The sequence below is a fragment of the Pleurodeles waltl genome, chromosome 9, assembly GCF_031143425.1.
Source record: "Pleurodeles waltl isolate 20211129_DDA chromosome 9, aPleWal1.hap1.20221129, whole genome shotgun sequence".
In the NCBI taxonomy this organism is placed as follows: domain Eukaryota; kingdom Metazoa; phylum Chordata; class Amphibia; order Caudata; family Salamandridae; genus Pleurodeles; species Pleurodeles waltl.
Genome location: NC_090448.1, coordinates 463,443,611 through 463,463,505, shown reverse-complemented (window position 1 = coordinate 463,463,505; position 19,895 = coordinate 463,443,611). Strand labels below are relative to the sequence as shown.

The 19,895-nt window shown below is 44.9% G+C and overlaps 1 protein-coding gene across 1 annotated transcript in view; it reads right to left on the bottom strand.

Annotated features, from left to right (window-relative positions):
• The window catches only part of LOC138259689 (uncharacterized), a 106,738-nt gene that overhangs the window by 33,207 nt on the left and 53,636 nt on the right, over window positions 1-19,895 (bottom strand). Inside the window, exon 2 of the mRNA XM_069207578.1 lies at window positions 13,714-14,281. Coding sequence (XP_069063679.1) covers window positions 13,714-14,281 — 568 coding nt within the window. The remainder of the gene's footprint in view (window positions 1-13,713; window positions 14,282-19,895) is intronic.

Below are 19,895 nucleotides of genomic sequence, written 5' to 3'. Positions count from 1 at the left end.
TCAGCTCGCACGCCCTCACCTCCACAGACTACATCCTCCTCAGTGATTTCAACTTTCACTTAGAAAACCTACAAGACCACAACTCTACCTCCCTCATAGACAACGCCACCAATCTCGGACTCAAACAACTGGTCACCGCACCCACCCACTCAGCAGGACACACGCTTGACGCAATTTTCACCGCAAGCCAACACATAGTCTACAACCACACCACCGAACTCCTCTGGACTGACCACCACTGCATCCACTTCTCCTTCACCAAACCAACCACACACTACCATCAACACATCACACCCTACTGCATGTGGGACAAGATCCCCACAGAACGACTAAACTCCCAACTGGCCCATAACACCCCCTCACGCCAACGACCTCAACACCGGAGCACACAACCTCTCCAAATGGATCACCACCTGCGCAGACACACTAGCCCCCCTCAGAAAACACATCGCCACCCGCAACATCAAGAACGCCCCATGGTTCACCTCTAAACTCCAAGACTCCAAGCGCAAATGCCGCCAAGCTGAGAACATTTGGCGTCTAGAACCCTCTACAACCAACTTCTCCACCCTCAAAACCACCATTTGCACCCATCACCAACTCATACACACCGCCAAAAGAGATCACTACAAGACACACCTTGACAACAACTCTCAAAACAGCAAAGAACTCTTCACCATCATTAATGAACTTGCCAATCCCAAAGCCAGCAACATAGACCCCTCACACACAGCACCTATGTGACGCGCTTTCCAACCACTTCCACCACAAAATCCTAGACATACACAACAGCTTCATACCCCACACACCCACCACACACACCCCTCACCCACCCCAACCCCCACTCTTGACCCCCCCGCCACACTCTCCACCTGGACCCCCACCACACACACACAAAAAAACATGAACTCCATCCACTCCGGATCCCCCTCCGACCCCTGCCCACATTGCATCTACAACAAAGCCAGCCCAACCATCGCCCCCATACTCTGCAACATAATCAACTCCTCTTTCGACTCCGCCACCTACCCAGACCCCTGGAAGCACTCGGAAATCACTGCTCTCCTAAAAAAAAACCAAGCCGACCTGGAGATCCTCTCCAACTACCGCCCCAACTCCCTCCTCCCTTTCCCTGCCAAGGTTGCCGAGAAATTAGTCAACGCCCGCCTATCCCACTTCCTCGAAGCAAACAACACTCTTGACCCCTCACAATCCGGGTTCCGCAAGAACCACACCACGGAAACCGCCCTCATTGCCTGCACTGACGACATCAGGACCAAAGTCGACAAAGGCGGGACCGTCGCACTCATCCTCCTAGACCTCTCTGCAGCCTTTGACACCGTCTGCCCCCACACACTCCGCACACTCCTCCACAACATAGGAATTCACCACAAAGCCTTAGACTGGCTCACCTCCTTCCTCACTGACCAGACACAGAGTCCTCCTTCCACCCTTCCACTCCAACACTACCAAGATCACCTGCAGAGTCCCCCAAGGGTCCTCCCTCAGCCCCACACTCTTCAACATCTACATGATCCCCCTAGCCAACATCCTCCGTGCACACGGAATCACTATCCTCTCCTATGCAGATGACACCCAACTCATCCTCTCCCTCACCCGCAACCCCACCACCGCCAAAACCAACCTACACGCTGCTATCCTCGACACCGCCAACCGGATGACCACTATCCACCTCAAGCTCAACTCCAACAAAACCGAGATCATCATCTTCGGCCCAAACAAAACCACATGGGACGACTCCTGGTGGCCCACCACCCTAGGCCCCACACCCACCCCGCAAACCACGCACGCAACCTCGGCATCATCCTGGACCCCTCCCTCTCCATGACACAGCAAATCAATGCTCTAACCTCCTCCTGCTTCCACACACTCCACACTCTAAAAAAAGCCTTCCCCAGAGACCAGGAAGACAGTCATCCACGCACTCATCAGCAGCAGACTGGACTACGGTAACACCCTCTACGCCGGCACCACACTCAAACTCAAACGCAAACTCCAGAGAATCCAGAACACAGCCGCACGCCTCGTCCTTGGCCTCCCCCGCCACGAACGAATCTCACCACACCTCAAATCCCTTCACTGGCTCCCCATAGATAAGAGAATCACATTCAAGATCCTCATCCACGCACACAAATCCATCCACAACACCGGCCCAACCTACCTCAATGAAAAAGTGAACTTCCACACTCCCACACGCAACCTCCGAATAGCCCTAGCCACAGTCCCCCGCATCCAACGCACCACCATAGGAGGCTGGTCCTTCTCCTACCTCGCCCCCAAAACCTGGAATTCCCTCCCCACCAACCTTCGCAAAACCAAAGACCTCCTGCTCTTCAGAAAGAACCTCAAGACATGGTTTTTCGATCAGTGACCCTCCCTGCCCCCCTTGACTTCCCCCCCCCTAGCGCCTTGAGACCCTCATGGGTGAGTAGCGCGCTCTACAATTTTTTTGGGATTGATTTGATTGATTGATGGAGTCGTTGATACTTTGAACCATCTGTTATGTGCAGAAGAAGAGAAATTAAAGGTGAGCTGGCATTATCATTATCGTACACGGGAGAAAATCAAATTGTGAATGATAAATGTTGATCCACATTAGTGTATCTGTAATCCTTGCAGCCATTTTTACTTGCTAACACTAACTGTGCCTATATATAGTGCCTATCTATAACGGCTGGAGCCTCTCTTTCACATCTTGGTTCCTGAGACTAGAAAGTACTGATCAGTTCACTCAACCAGAAAATGTTAAATTCTTGTTACATTTAAAGGTCGTCCTCCTCCTTTCTCCTTATCTAGGACCCCAGCACTTGTGCACTCCCGTTCCTTTACAATGTTCTGTGATTCTCATTAAACGCCTGTATCTGAAACCCTACATTTTTGGCTTCTTTTTTATTTAAAGAGCTCATTTATTTTATGGTTGCTTGGGGACCCACTGGCCTACTGAATCTATGATTCACAGATAATTTTTCTTTTGTTAATAGACCCTTCCAAAATTCAATTGGCAAGTACAAGGATTTTCTTTGACAGAGTAGCTTTATAAACATTATTAAAATGCAGTTCAAATGCATGTTTTATACTGGTTTATTTAATTAAATTTTCAGCATGTATTTGCGAAACATCTTTTCTGTTATGTGGCAGGTGAAAGATTATCTTGATAATAACGTAGCAGTTTACCTAGACACCAAAAGGCCTGTGATTGGGTGGAATGGGGCTATCTGTCTAGGTTATTAGAACAGTTGGGATCAGAAGCTGATATTATCAGAGAACAGGACTGGTTAAATCAGGGCCATCCAATAGTGGTCAAATGTGTTTCTTGTTTTGTCCCTTTGGGTTATCAAGAAGCTTGAGGGAGGGCTGTCCATTCTCTCCGTTGCTGTTCCTGCTAGTATCAAAGCACCTAGGAGCAGCAGTGTGTCAAAACAATGCTATTCTGGGAATAACCACACAAGCGCAAGAACAAAAGGTAAGATTGTATACCAAAGACGGCTCATTGCTCAGAGCCCTTTAGGGCTTTTAGGAGTGTCTCTTTGATCACTGTCTTCCTTCTGCTAAGTTTTGGGTTTCCTGATTGACATAGTTTTAGATAACATGACGAAAGATGATTTGGAGCCATTGTGAGAAATGTTAATTAATGAACACTCTAATTAGATATCTGCAATGATCTCTGTAGGAAACTACCCACTTTTTGCCATGTGACTGTGTTCACTGGGATCCTGCTAACCAGGTAATTGGCATACTGGTGCCCCCTTATAAGTACCTAGTGTATGGTACCTAGGTACCCAGGGACCTAGGGAAATCCCTATGGGCTGCAGCATTTCTTGTGCCACCCATGGGGAGCCCATGCAAAGGCTTCTACATGACTGCCATTGCAGCCTGTGTGAAATGGCACATGCATACTTTCACTGCCATTTACACTGCACCAGGTCACTTATATGTCACCCCTATTGCAGGCCTTCCAGCCCTGAAGGCAGAGTGGAGAGTACCTGTGTAAGGGCACCCCGGCACTATCAGAGGTGCCCCCAAAACCTCCAGGACCACTTTCCCAGACTTCGTGAGTGCAGGGACACCATTTTACTTGTGCACTGGACTTAGGTCACTCCCTATGTCCAGATTCACAATGGTAACTCTGAATATGGCCATGTTTAGTATCAAACATGTTGGAATCATACCCAAGTGCTTTTGCAAGCATTGGTTGTATGATTCCAAGCACTCTGGGGGCTCCTTAGAGGACCCCCAGCATTGCCATTCTAGCCTTCTGGGGTTTGCCAGGCAGCTCCAGCTGCTGCCACCTCTCAGACAGGTTTCTTCCCTCTTGTTGCTTGAGCAGCTCAAGCCCAGCAAGGCAGAACAAAGGATTTCCTTTGGGAGAGGGGTGTTACACCCTCTCCCTTTGGATATAGATGTTACAGGCTTGGGAGGGGTAGCCTACCAGAGCCTCTGGAAATGCTTTGAGGGGCATAGATGGTGCTCTCCTTGCATAAACCAGTCTATGCCAGCTCAGGGACCCCCTGTCCCTGCTCTGGCACAAAACTGGAAAAAGGAAAGGGGAATAACCACTCCCTTGTCCATCACCATTCCAGGGGTGGTGCTCAGAGCTCCTCCAGAGGGTCCCTGGGTGTTGCCATCTTGAATTCCAAGTTGGCAGGGAACTCTGGGAGCATCTGAGTGGCTAGTGCCAGCAGGTGATCTCAGAACCTTCCCCTGATAGGTGCTTACCTGTGAGGCTGACCAATCCCCCTTCCATGGCTATTTAGGGTCTCTCTCTTGGTTGGTTCTTCAGATTCGGATTACAAGACTCCAGCCGGAACCCTCTGCATCCTTTACTTCAACTTGTTACCGAAGAACCTGCATCTGGACCCTCCAGGAACTCTGCAAACTGCAACAAAGAAGCAAATATGACTTCTGCAACATTGTATCTTCAGCTCCTGCCAGCAACTGCATCTGTTTCCAGGTCACGCATCCTCCAGGGATTGACTGTGTTCAGCCTGCACCAGAAGAACGAAGGAATCACCCTTGAAGTGAAGGAGTCACTTCCCTGCTTCAGCAGGCACCTCTCTGCTCTGCAGCGATGACCAGTGGCTTGGGTCCCCTCTCCTGGCAAAGTGCGTGGAACCAGCATCACGGGTGGTGGATGGAAGTAGTCCTGATGGTCCTGACATCCAACTGTCCAACTTTGTTGGAGGTAAGAGCTTGCCTCCCCACCCAAGACAGTACCCCCGTGCACCACATGTTTTGCAGTTGCCAAGGCTTGTTGGCATCCTTCCATGAAGTTCTTCATGCACCATGCAGCTCTGGCCCCCAGCACTCCTTCCTGCAACTCACAGCTTCCTAAGTGGTTCTCCGGCGGCGTGGGATCCTTGTGTGTAGTGCTGCGAGGGCCTCCTTTTGCACATTGTTTGTCCCTATGATGTGGGACTCTTGTGCATGCTGCCTGGTCTTCTGAGGACTCTCTGAGTTAGTGAGGGCCCCCTCTGACTCCCTCTCCTGGGTAGAGTCCTGCAGGCCCATCCTGGTCCCGGGCAGCGACATTTTCCGGTAACACGAGCTATGGTTGTGTGCTAAGGCTTGTTGGAAAAATCCAGCGACGCAAACCAGACTGCAATCATACATCCGGCGTGGGACATCATCTGCACCAACCAGGATCCTGTATCCATCTTCCCTCCCTTTTCGTGGGTGCAGTACTGACTGTTGTTCTTCAACCGGTGGTTCTTCTTTTGCACCTTCATCCGGGATAGCAGGGGCTCCTGTTCTCCCTGGACTATTCAGTGCTTCCTGGACTTGGTCCCCTTCTTCCACAGGTCTTCAGGTCCAGGAATCCGTCATTGGTGTCTTGCAGCCTCTTCTGGTTCTTGCATATTCTTCTTTCTCGTGTTCTTGTGTGTTCTAGGAAAGTGATTGTGATTTACTCCTGCTTTCCTGGGCTATTGGGTGGGTTCTATTACTTACCTTTAGTGTTTTATAATACTCCCAGCGCCCGTCTACACACTACACTTGCCTACGTGGGAAACCGACTTTCATATCCCACTTTTTTAGTATATGGTTTGTGTTCCCCTGGCACATTTCTAACTATTGTGATTGTCATTATTTGCACTGTTTTGTAACTGTTTTTACAGCTATTTCTGCATACTAGTGTATTTAATTTGTGTATTACTTACCTCCTAGAGGAGTATAGTCTCTATAGTATTTTTGGCATTTGTGTCACCAAAATAAACTACCTTTATTTTTGTAACACTGAGTAGTTTCTTTCATGTGTGTGAGTACTGTGTGACTACAGTGGTATTGCATGAGCTTTGCATGTCTCCTGATTAGGCCTTGGCTGCTCATCCACACTACCCTTAGATAACCTGGCTTCTAGACACTGTCTACATTTCACTAATAAGTGATAACTGGACAAGGTATAAGGTGTAAGAACCTTTGGTACCCACTACAAACCAGTCCAGCCTCCTACAATCTCCTGTGCAAAAACACTGGAGCCTTTTCACAAACTGCATTTTGTGCTATGTTTAGCAGTAATGCACATACATATGGCTGTGTTTTAGTAGTAAATGTGGGAGGGACATGGAAGTCGCTGGAAAATTGGGAATACTTACTACTACATGGGATGGGTCTAGAAAGGAGTTTGAAGGGGTTAGGGTAAGGTAAGGTAAGGAAGGGGTTTCGGTTGGTACGTGCACACACCAAGAAACAGTAAGCCCTTTGTGTTGGAAAGTGGACTACTGGTAAGGGCAGGTAAATACCTACACCTAGCAATAGGCCACTAACCCTCACGTAGGTCCAGTTGGGTCTCAATAAATTAAACCCAGCTCTACCCTTAGTAGATTTGCAACGAGCAACAAGATTTATCTTAGTGGACAAAGGAGGTCATTATGACTTCAGCAGATAGAAAAGTCTGTCCGCCATAGTCCCGACAGACAGGTTGCCACAAGTGTGGGCGCCTTTCTGCAGGCCCCATTAACAGTTTCCCGCTGGGTCAGCAGGCGGCATAAATGGTATTTCCGCCCGCGGGCACAGCGGGAAACGGCCTACAGCATTTTCTCTAGCTCTAATAGAGCCGGCGGCAATGCTGTAGTGCGTAGGGTGGCTCAGCATCCATTGCGATATTCACTGTCTGCAAAGTAGACAGTGAACATTGCGACAGGGCTGGCAAGGGGGTGCCCCTGCACCACGTCTCTGCCATCCTTTACATGGTGGTGCTACTGCCATGTGATCGTTGGCGGAGAAGGGACTCATAATCCCCAGGGCAGCTCTGCTTGCGGCGCTGCCCTGGCGGATCAGGACCGCCAGCACCGCCAGGCCGCCGAAAACTCATCATTTGGCAGTGCTTGTGGTCCGACCGTGGTACTACCGCCACAGTCGTAATGTGGCAGCTGGACCACCACATTGGCGGTGGTCCGACCGCCACCGTGGGGTTGTAATGACCCCCTAAGTGTGTAAAGTCTTCAAGTATTACAAACCAATTTATAGAAATAGGAAATATTTTTTATCTTTAATTTGACACCAAAACGAATAAAATTGGATAAGGGGAACTGGGGAAATGATTTTTTAAAGAATTAATGTTTTTAGTGCTTAGAAACTAAAAGAGCCATTCGTGATATCTGGTCGCACCTCGACCGGGGTAAAGTCAAAGTTTAAGGCTGACAGTGATGGAGCCCTGCTCGGCTACAGCATGCGTGAGGCCTCGGTCAAAAGTTTACCTTCGGACTTAGGGGGTCATTCTGAGAAACGGGAACCGCCAGAATACCGCTGCACGGTCAAAAGACCTCCGCGGTTATTCTGAGTTTCCGGCTGGGCTGGCGGGCGACTGCCAGAAGGCCGCCCGCCCAGCGGGAAACCCCTTCCCACAAGGAAACCGGCTCCGAATGGAGCCGGCGGAGTGGGAAGGGTGCGACGGGTGCAGTTGCACCCGTCGCGATTTTCAGTGTCTGCTATGCAGACACTGAAAATCTTAGTGGGGCCCTGTTAGGGGGCCCCTGCAGTGCCCATGCCAGTGGCATGGGCACTGCAAGGGGCCCCAGGGGCCCCGCGACACCCGTTACTGCCAGCCAGGTTCTGGCGGTCAAGACCGCCAGAGCCAGGCTGGCGGTAAGGGGGTCGGAATCCCCATGGCGGTGCTGCCTGCAGCGCCGCCATGGAGGATTCCCCAGGGCAGCGGGAAACCGGCGGGACACCGCCGGTTTTCCGTTTCTGACCGCGGCTGTACCGCCGCGGTCAGAATGCCCATGGGAGCACCGCCAGCCAGTTGGTGGTGCTCCCGCGGTCGTTGGCCCGTCCGAATGACCCCCTTAGTCTTTTTCTTGAAGATATTCTTCAGGGGGACGAAGTCACCAATCCGATCTGACCTCTCTCGAGCACTCTTCGGATACGCATCGCAGGAGACCTCGGTGAAGAATTGTACCTTCAGACTTAGACAATTTTTCAGGAGGGAAATCTTCATCCGGGCCAAAGCTGAATCTTGATCAGAAGTCCCTGGAGCCATCCTTAGATACGCTGCACGGGAATTCCCAGTCATCTTTTTACGTACAGACTTTGTCACTTTTTTGGAGCTTTGTTTCTCCAACGTCGGACGACCCACCACAGCAAGCTGATTTTTCATCATATCATCGTATTACCTTTCTAGGAAATCCTAGAAGTCTGGGGCTCCGGAGCTTTTCAGCGGGACAAACCTGTAAGTTATGCCAGGACCCGTTCGATATAAGCCAGTTTGACTCACAACAGCGGGTCAGTCCCTTTATGGAGCTTTTTACCAAAAGTTCTCCAATTTTCTCCAAACTTCAGGCCCTTCTTCCAGAAGGTATTTGAAGGCCCTTTAGGAGTCCACAGCTCACCCCAAGGATCCAGAAGCTCTGAGTTGCTCCTTGAGGGGAGGGTTCCAACTCCCAGAATGCACCTGGCTCAAATTCCAAAATGAACACTGGACAATGGTCAGCTGGTCAGTTTCTTCAGGATTTGATGCAGGGGACTCTGGTTAGCTATCTATTACCTGTAGCCAGCAGGGAGCCCCTTCTTGAACCCTTTGAAGCCAGATACAGTCATGTTTGTGGTGAAGCCCAAGTTTGCAGCTGGTGGTGCAGTCCTACAGAGTGCAGTGTCCAAGTGCAGGTCAGGGGTCCAGCAGGGCAGTCCTTCTTCTTCTGATGTTGTTCCTTGTAGGGATTTGAAGTGTGGCTGCAGCTTGCCCATATTTATCCTTGCTCCTGAGGTGAAAAGCAAGGGGGGCAACTGTCCAATCATATGCAGGCCACTACCCCTTTGGATGACCACTTCCTGGGAAGTGTGGCAAAAATCAAGGTGCAGCACTCTTTGAAAATCCAACATGGTTGAAACTGAATTTTGGAGGCTAGGTCTGGCTGAGCCCTGGTGTGGCTACAAATCCTTAACACACCCCTCTCCTGCCCTCTCCTAATCTAATCAAGAGGCCACTTGGTTGTCCGGGGTTGCAGTAAATGGGGGAGGGCCTGAGCTACTCCAAATGTCCATCCCTCCTTTGAAGCCAGTTTGGCTGCTCTCCGCCCATCCTGTTTCATCATCTGCTGAGGCAAATCTTCTCCCTCAGGCACTTTCTTTGTGTTCAGCCCAGGCCACTTCACACCTCATCAATGCAGCGTGGCCAGGCTGCCAGAGGCTGGCCAATCAGAGAAGGGCACTACAAAGCTGAAGTTGGCAACTTTCATGTATAGTTCTAAACCTCTTTCTGTGAACTAGTTATATTAAATCCAGCAATGACAAGGTGTAGGATTTATTATAACAGTCAGATATAATAATCAGTTTACTTAAATTATCTGGCTCCTATTTGGGACTCTATTAAGTAAAATAAAGTCTCCCCATTTTAGCCTACTGAGCCTATTCACTACAGTGAGGGAAAAACGAATTTGCCCATTTTATCTCACCATGGTTTATAAAACAATTGTTATAAGATCCCTGCTTATAGTTACATAGCACCCAGCCCTAGGGGCACTTAGGGCACACCTTAGGGGTGATTTATATGTAAAAATAAGGTAGTTTAAGAATTTGGAAGTACTTTTAATTCCAAAGTGGAATTTGCATATAACTTTAGTATAAACGCAGCCAGCAAGGCAGGCCTGCCTTTAAAATGACACTGGGCACCTCAGCAGTGCACTTATGGGTGCACTATCTATGCTGGGGTCCCTAACCCTACATGCTCTACCATATACTAGGGACTTATAGGTAGGTTGATACTACCAATTATAATTGGCCTAATTTGCATATCCACTTTACACAGAGCACTGGCCCTGGGACTGGTAAGAAGTACCTTGGGCACAGCCAAGAGTCAGTTACCACCAGTATCTGTCTAAAATGTTTGGGGGGTGACCAGGGCAAAAAAGAAGGACTTTTTTACACGTTGTTATTCACAAACATCTATCTTTTCTACACATATGTATCTGCCATGTGTGTGGAGATATCTGTACTTGTAGGTCTAAATTTTAACAGTATATGTGGGAGGGATAGGAGAGTGGTCGAAAAATGGGGAATACTTACACCTAAGTGGCCTGGTTAAGGGATGGTTTGGGAAGGGCATCCAAATACAAACACTCACCCGCAGAAAACTAATCCTATCCCTAGTCACAAACTACAGAAAAAATGACTGAAAACAGTAGTCAATGTACTCCAGGCACAGAGTAAATCTAGCACCACACATGGCCAACCACTGGTACTGCATCCTTGTAAATAGGTCCCAATGATATTCTGCATGTTACAGATTAAAACATTAATTTGGGATGGGACCTGACGTAAATTGAGAGCACATGCTGTCATGGTTGCCTGGTGGCTACGTTTACCCCACATGGAGATGTGCTACACTCTCACCCATGTTAAGTAATTCCAGAATGCTTTCTCGTATAGAAAGCCATTTTCAATTGTAAGGGAGATGTACACCTATACTATGTAGCACCTCCATCCAAAAGGGGAATCTTGAATCCTATAATTGACTCATTATATGACTTGTGTAGGTTTCAGGTTAAAGAAAGATGATTTTTGGGTGGGCAAATACCGTATTTACAAAAAATAAACAGTTGGCATTGAAGAGCTATAGCTGTCAATTTTCAGCTACAAGATCACAAGCTAAAGTTTGGAGTTTGGATAAAATTAATGCATGTAATTAAAAAAACGAGAAACCTTTAGGGGAAAACGTATTATTTTTGGAAAATTGCTCCAAAATGTTTGTAGAAAAAGAGTTTATTACTAAAAATGTCAGGTTAAAATTTTAAAGCAAAGGTTGAGTCATTTGTCTCTGAAGGAAAAAGGAACAATGCAGGAAGGAAACTATTTATAGTGCTGAGAATTGGATGACTAAATGAGATCCTTAGCTGAGCTGACAATACAGGAGACCATTAAAAACTGTGGAAAACAATTAAGACCTAGCTCTGGGGTGCCATATGAATGGAAAATGTGCTAATTTTAAATGACCTGCATTAGCATGGCTAATAATACAACACTTTTTACAGTATAGTTTGTAAGATGTGTACTGAATATACACGAATTCAGGCCATTATTACAAAACATGTCAAAGAGACCACCTCCGCACCCACTGACTGACTTAATGACTAACTGACAGTAATTACATTCTGCACACCACGTGCATGGGTATTTTAATCGACTCTTCCACTTTAGGCTTTTTTATAATATCCTATACCCACTCATTCCAGAATACTGTGGTTTTAGTAAACTAATTGCAGTGACCAGTACCCTCTCTGAAAACGGACCCAGCACTACTGTACTTCTTCTCCCAACGTGGGCTATAAATCACAGTTCCATCAATTTAATGGGTCAAGAGAGGCCTCACCATCCACATCAAAATGTTGCCACCTGGTGCCACAGCACCAGCCAAAGAGAGAACCGTCCAGCTCACAGTTGATCCTTTTTTGGCTGGTGGGGAGGATGAGTCGACCAAAATAGATGACTTGACAGAGAAGCACTAATGTAATTAGAAGCAAAAGATATAAGTGTGTGCATAGGGGCACCACCAACCCACAAATGAGGTAATATAGACCAAATTACAGTACTGCACTGGACACATTATATGATGCATCACAATAATATTAAGCTTAATATTAATCTTAGTGCTGGTTTACGTAACCTGCTCTCTAGAATTCATGATTGGACAAGCAACTCTGATTAAAATATGGTCCAGTAAATATAGCAGAAACACCATTACTGGTAGCCATTTTCTCCGTTTTAAGGACCTCCAGCTTCTAATTTGGAAATAATACCAGTAATACTGCTACTGCTGATGTTTTTGCAGTCTTTATCCCGAAGCAAAATGCTGCAAAGAACACCTCTGATAATCACTGGGAGGTGTTGAGTCACATAATGCCTCCTTCCAGTATCATCATTTTATTATTTTCGTATCAAAGAAACCCAACCGATCGTCAAATGACTAGATATTCATACCACTCTCACCATCGCTACCTACTTCCAAATGAGCCCCTGAATGTAGAGTGTACTTGACAGGAGGGTTATGCGCTGAATGTAACTCTAAAATAGTGACAGGTGAGGCTACCTTTTACTGATTTATATGCACAGTTTTATAGCTATCCAGAATTTTAGAATCATTTAATTAAAAGTATGAGCTAATTTCCAAAAGCATTTATGATTACAGCAAGCAGTACTGCAGAAATACTTTCTTTTTTGCCTTTAGACTTGGCCCCAAAATGTCCAACTCTCTATTAAATAAAGCCCACATAATGCACAGCCTGTTCTAATTGCACTAAATGTGAATGAATAGCCCCATTTTATTCCCATTTTAGACGTTTTGGAGTTAATTCAGAAAGACGTGTAAGAGTACCTACAGAAGTACTACAAGAGTACAACTTTACATACTCAAAAATGTTTTTGTGAGTAAAACCTACGTCCTTGAATTGCAGTTACTGTCAAGTAAAAGACACTACAAACATTTAAAACAATGGAATCCAAGCTACATAGAATATTTTAGATTGAAAGTCAGAACATTCATTCCGGTTGTTGTGAAGAAAGTGTGTTTTTTTATATCATCACAGTTCATAAAATGTAACATGGTTGTAGGTGTCAGAAGAGACTGTCTATGGGCTCTGACACGTTATCTCTGAGTTTCCACTGATTTTGTCCCAACTACAGCACAAACTTTCATATACTATGCTCTTTTCATTAACAAGCAAAATTCAAAAAAGAAAAGCAAAATCCACCACTTTTTTTGTAAAAATACATTCCTTAGCATAGTCTGATCTTAAGTTTTTTTGTGGCTCAATGCAGGACTGATTTTGGGGCCCAGGTTCAGAAACAAATGAATTTCATTACCCATTTTGCCCATTTTGTGTTAATTCAAGCCCCTATGATGCCAAATTATACGGAATTATAAATTAAACTTGTAGAAACAATGCCGCACAAAAACAGCTGAAAGAGAAATTGCCCAGGGCTCCATAAATCCGCAATGAGATAGTGAATAGAGAGAGTCGGTCAGGATTGTAGGTAGGCAGAGGGAGGAGGAGAGTTTATGATAGAGAACTAGAGAGAAGTGAACTAGAGAGAGAGAAATATCACATTCCCAGGAGGCCTGTTGGGAGGCGGGAGCCCTGGGCTTAAAATCTCTCTGCAGTGCCATCTCACCATATATCTCCTTTTATGTAGGAGCGCAACTGCAGGGATGCAAACATAGTGAACTGAACAATCAGTCTATCAGTTCTATTCAGTAGGACTTACCTTTTGTAATGTTTGGTAACCCATAGGTAAAGTAAAGCACATTTTTCATACTCATGGCAATCTTTTAGAACAGCTTCAAGATGATCAAGAATGCAAAGATCAAAGCATTTTATGTAGATTACGAGAAGTCCGACTTCTTTGAGGAAAGGTCCATGTTCCCCAACTTTGGAATTAATGATGATTTCAAGGTCACTTAAATGTTCACTCAGTGTTCTGTCACCTGAAGGAAATGAAGGAATGGCTGTTTTCATTGCTTTTATGAGGCAGCTCTCCAGTTGCGCTTCCCATTCTTTGTGACTCCACCTCACGGTACATTCGGAGTCAAAGCTCTTTTCCAGAGAATCTCTGTGCATGTTTGTCCCCCACTTCACAGCTTCAGCCACCTGTTTTAAGGCATCCTGCGAATGGAGACTGTCAGAAAGGAACACTTCAACTACTTTCCACATACAGTTCGCTATTTCTTTGTAACATGATTCTGCATCAACGGAATTGCTTTTCTCCTGCTCATTTACATGTTTGCATGCTTCAAGAAACTTGTTTCCATCCAATAGTGCCTTCAGATCTTTACCTAAAATACAGAATTATATTTATAGGTCAGCATAAAATGTTTTAAATTAATGTATTAGTTCCCGTTGTTTCTTGAAAATCAAACATTATTTTTTTCACAAAAATTAAGGGTTCCCAGCTTAAGATTTGGGCTTCCAGATACTACTTACTGCATGCCATCTTCTTGTTTTTGTAGAGACCAGATACTCAAAAGACACTGATGTTAGATGTAGGAACAATACTGTAGGTTCACCCTTCCATCATAGGACATTGGTGAACGAACCAATGATTATTTCATTGTTGCACTAAAATTATGCTAAAAGTTGTCTGAAACGAATGTGAAGAATGTTTATTAAAGTACCTACAAGAACAGGCACATTCACAAAGGTAAATATACATGTGCAGATTTACTGACATGTAAATCTAGTTCTACACCTAGGTGTAACTCTTCTTTTTTTGCTATTCACCATTTTCAAGTGGAAATGCTAGGTATATGCAGACTTACATGCATTCTGCAATAGAATTCATGAGTGTAATGTAACCTTTGTTGGACTTCTGTATCTCTTCCAAACGGCTATTTTGAGCGTGGTGGGAGTTATAGTGTGTGTTCTATGTGTTATGCACAGGTGGCACATCACTTGTGACCCTGGGGGAGAGCTTCCCAGCACACATTTCCTTCCTGGTTGGCTACCATGAGCTTCTTCTCTGAATAAGTTTTCCTCGCATGTATTAACCCGTTGAAAAGGTCTCTGGCATATGCCTCGCTGTTGGCTGGTTTCTGGGATGTGTTTTACTTTTGGTGGGATACCTGATATGCATTTTTTCATTGGTGGTTTCCCTATATTGAATTTAACATAGGTGGGGCCTGGTCTGTATATCCCAGTTGGCTATTATCTAGATATGTTCGATTGTTGGTGAGTCAACTTCTGCACCTTTTTCTGTTAGTAAGCTATCTGGCTCAGGTTTCCTGGTTAGCAGTTACCCGTTGTTGTGGCTACCTGATCATTTCATTGATGGAGCTTACTTGCTCTGTGCTTGCTCTGGCAGGTTACCATGGGGAGGGAGAACCTTCTAATCCCTAGCACCCAAGTTTATGCCAGGTGTGTGTAGCCCTCGATTAAATGTTCATAAAAGAGAGTGGATCTGGGAAACAAGGATGAGGGGTATATGCACGTGTGCTAGGTTTTTCATCTTTAAGCAAGCCAGTTACATGTGTTTGGCCAGTACTGCTAGGTTTTGTAAAAACCAAACAGCATAAACCTATTTTAACTTGTACTGGTGTCATTCATCTATTTACTTATATATAAATTATTGCTTGACACCTGCAGATGGGTTCAGATAATGCACCTTTTGTCCTGAAATTTTATTCTGGAGTTTGACCCTTTGTTCTGAATTTTTACAATCCCTGTCCACAATTTGCGTCAGTAGCAGGTGCATAAACCTTTTCTTCGTAATATCATCCTTGCCCTCTATTTTTCTGGAAATTGCTAGTCATTTGTCCTGCAACGTGATGTCGCCCAATTAATTTGTCCTACTTATGTTCAATCACTAAAAATTTGGAGAGAACACGAAAGCTTAAAAAAAACCTTTCTTTAAGTAAGTGTCTCAGTCCTCTCCAACGACAGTGTATGTTCCCTAGCAATACTACAGTTACCATAATTCAGAACTCAGCTTTGTTCTAGTCACATGTTTTTCAGATGCTTTTATTAGGACTGTTTGGTTTTGGGATATACATTTCAGGAACAAGACAATAGTTGACCTAGTTTGCCTAACCAGTTGTGTCACTTTTCACTAAAGCCTGCCAGGTTGTTTTGCGAGCACATGGCAGTCTGTGACCTTCAACATAATTACTGTGTGTGGGAGCACCTGAAATAATATACTGGAGCAATGTCAACCGGGTGTGGCACCAATTAATTGAAGAAAGCCTTAGCAGTCACTGGGCTTTGTTGTGAAATCAAGCAACTCTGACAAGAGAGCCACATTTACAAAATAGCTGGGAGTTGCACCGTGCGGCAGTAAAACAAGGGTGTGTGTGGCGAGTCTGGACCTTTGATTTTGTGTCCCCTGATGATGGCTAGCAACAATGAAGAGATGTAGGAACAGATGGACAGTCTTAAACTTCAATGCTTATGTGCCATATAAAGGACATATAATAACAATATAGGTGATTAATGAATATATCATTATCTTTAAAAAAAATCGGTGTTTTGTTGTATACAGCACACTGGCATTAGATGGAATCGGGTCAAGGTAAGAATATTGTTCAACACACACAGTTTCTGCTAAAGTGTTTTTGTACATCACCTATGCACAATATTTGTTTTTTTTTATATTGTGCCTTATACAGCATTTCAGCCGTTTCTAAACACCACAAATAACAGGTGCTACAAGAACTACATTTATTGGCACTCAGAGTGATAAGCATGAAATGCTGTGTGGGTCATGTTGGGATTTTGCACTTGCTGCATTAGTCAGCAACAAGCTTTTAACTCTCTAAAAAATCCTGCCAGCTACTGAGAGCAATCAGAAAGAAAGAATGACTTACGTCTGCAGCCATGGAATGTGTGACTCAAACTTCCCCATAAACCTGAATGAAGATCCTTAACTGACCCATCTTCAAATGCAAATGGCTTGGTATGCAAATTGAACATTAGGGGTCAAAATTGTACCAATATTGTAAAATCTACACCAATGGGATTACATCTACAATTGGGTGCAGAAATTCAAACAAGGTTTGGCAAATTCAACAGGTCTGGTGTTAGCCCCCACCCATTTTGGTAATTCCTATTTTGTTCGCTCATGGTTTTTGCATAGCTTTATTGTTGGGGAAGCTACTGGGCTCTCATCAGGCTTAAAAAAAACGTCTGAAGGGAAAAATATTTATTTGGGTTCAAATAAGTACACGTTACTGCAGTAATCCCTGGGATTGAAGGGAACAGCTTTGTGTGGGATCTGCTCCTTGCGAAAGGGCAGCATACCACAACTGACACGGAAGACAGCCAATGGCTGAACTGGACTGACCATTACCTCATGATGCATAGTGGGGTGGCTGGACTTGCCTGGGGCTTTAAGGTTCAAAAGTACCTTGAGCTGAGCTAGAACCTGGCATCTGGCTCGCTCCTTCAGTGACCAGCCCACATCTAATTGGTAGCATGGCAATGTGTAACAAAAAAAAAAAACAAAGGGCCTGATTACGACCCTTGCGGATGGGATACTCAGTCACAAATGGGACGGATATCCCATCCGCCGGTTTGTGACGAAGTATCCCATCCGCCATGTTACAAGTTCCATTACATCCTATGGAACTTGTAAAACCGCGGGTGGGATATCTGTCACGTTTGTGATGAAGTATCCCATCCACCAAGGTCGTAATCAGGTCCATAATTTCTACATAGTTTACATTTGCCCATGCAAAAAAAGTCTCACATTGCTGCAAAGCACTTTTAATATTTTTTTTCACCACAGAGGAAATATTTTTCGCGTAAGAGCGTATTAATGGCACATGTTAATACTATTTTGTGAACACAAAACGTGAATATGCCCCATAAATGATGCCACTGCACTTGTAAGCTTGGAAAAGAAACACAAATGGCTTTGATTTCATTCGGACCCACATTTTCAGTCATGCCTGAACAACAAACGGTGGAAGACGCTTTGCTACCCTCCAAGGAAAGATGAAATCCGTGATCCTCCTAAAACTGTCTTAAACGACCCACCCCTCCAAAGGGCTGTCTATAGTTAATAAGTAAAAGAAGAGCGGTGGGAGGCAGTGTTTCTGTGCATAAGGGGAAATCCGCTGTGGACCCCGTTAACCTCCACGGCGCGCATTAATCTTCAGATAAAATGAAATGACTCATCAGGTGAGTGTATTAATATTTTCGGCGACATCTTATGTTAAAGCAGTTCAAAGAAATCAGTGTGAAGCAAAAAAGAAATCAAGTAACCTTGTCACATGAAGGAAAGTGAGTCGAATAAAAAAGGTGTCACTCTCGTCCTACTCACAAACCAGGAAGTGATTGAAGTGGGCGGAGTGAGCGCATGCACTACATACCTGCAACAGCAGCTGCAGCTCAAAAGTACCAGAGACTATAAGGGAAAGCCGCAAAACCCTCTGAAACCTTGGTTCATACATGTATACATATTAAAGTAGCTCCCTAGGGGATGGAATAAATTTGAACTTTTATTGCTACAACAATACATGTCATTGCTGGGCACTGCCTGGTCAGGGACACTAAGCACTACATAAATGCAATTTAAATTTAAACTGCAACAAAAACATTTGCAATATAATGATTTACTATTCATTATCAGATCTTGGTATTTTTAGACATTGATGCCCGTGTTTCTATATCACAGCTATTTATGAACAAGTACACATATGTTGTACATTACTATAACGTGTACCACATTTCATTATGAGACTGATATATACATTCCAAACTACAAAAAAAAAATATTCAAGCGCATAGAGCGGTGGTTCTTAACCTGTGTTACACTAAAAACACACACCTGAGGGGTGAGAGGAAAAACCCTTGTCCAACCACCCAATCAATGAACCACTCACACATGGAGAACAAGGAATAAAAGTTGAGACCCCAAACACAGGCCCAACGGCTAGCGGCACAGCATTTTAGTTTTGAAAAAACTGCCCTCACCCACTAGTAGTGGCATGCTTCATCATAGGGCAATGCTAACACATTCCCACACTAGCCAACGTAAGGAATGGAGCAAAAGGGAGGGAAAACAAATGACGTAGACCAACAACGGAGATCAAACACACACAAAACACCTCATACGCACAGTTAAAACTATCTCAGGTGATACCCTACTCAATCTTTTATTCCAAGGTTCACTGGATAGGATTAAAAGGAAGTCAACAATGGGTGGTGAAATCGGGGCATGATCACCCCTACACCCCTTATAGCCATTCCAAGGTCAAAATGTTTCGGCCATCTCCATTACCCCAAGGGTCGCTCGACCTTCGTCAGGACCATCGATCCCCTTTCATTCAAATTTCATACCCTACCTGTAGTGCATTCAAAGTGTGACAAAATATGCCTTTGGATTCAATTGTACCCCTGTCTTCTAGTACACACACTCAAGATTGCCTACAAGGCAATATAAAGGCACACATTTAAAATGTTTGCATGGAACCTGCTTAATCCACACCGTGCTTCACGCTCCCTCATACTATCATATTTCTACCCATATACCCTAAGCCCCATCAATATTCATGCACTTTATGCTCAAATCATGTCCAAATCTGGCATGATTAATGTAGGTCTTGTGCAATGACATCTATCACAAACCCATCACTCCAAATCGTGACCTCGGTCTCAAGTTGTTCGATATGTATATAAGTTTACCCTTACTGAGTTATCATTGTCATCTATCATCTTAACCTGTGTTCACAGGACCCCCGAGGGTCCACAAATATTACTCATGGGGTCTGCAAATGCTTAGAAAATAAATATTATGAGAACATTAGAATGTTGAGCGCTCCATTGAAGACAATGGAGTGCTCCAGGCTTCTAATGGCTGGAAGGAGCCCAGAGCATCAACAGTCCAACGTTTATCTTTCACAGCTCTTGCTATGAACAAAGGTCTCATGGAGCCCAAGGAGATTTCAACACCTC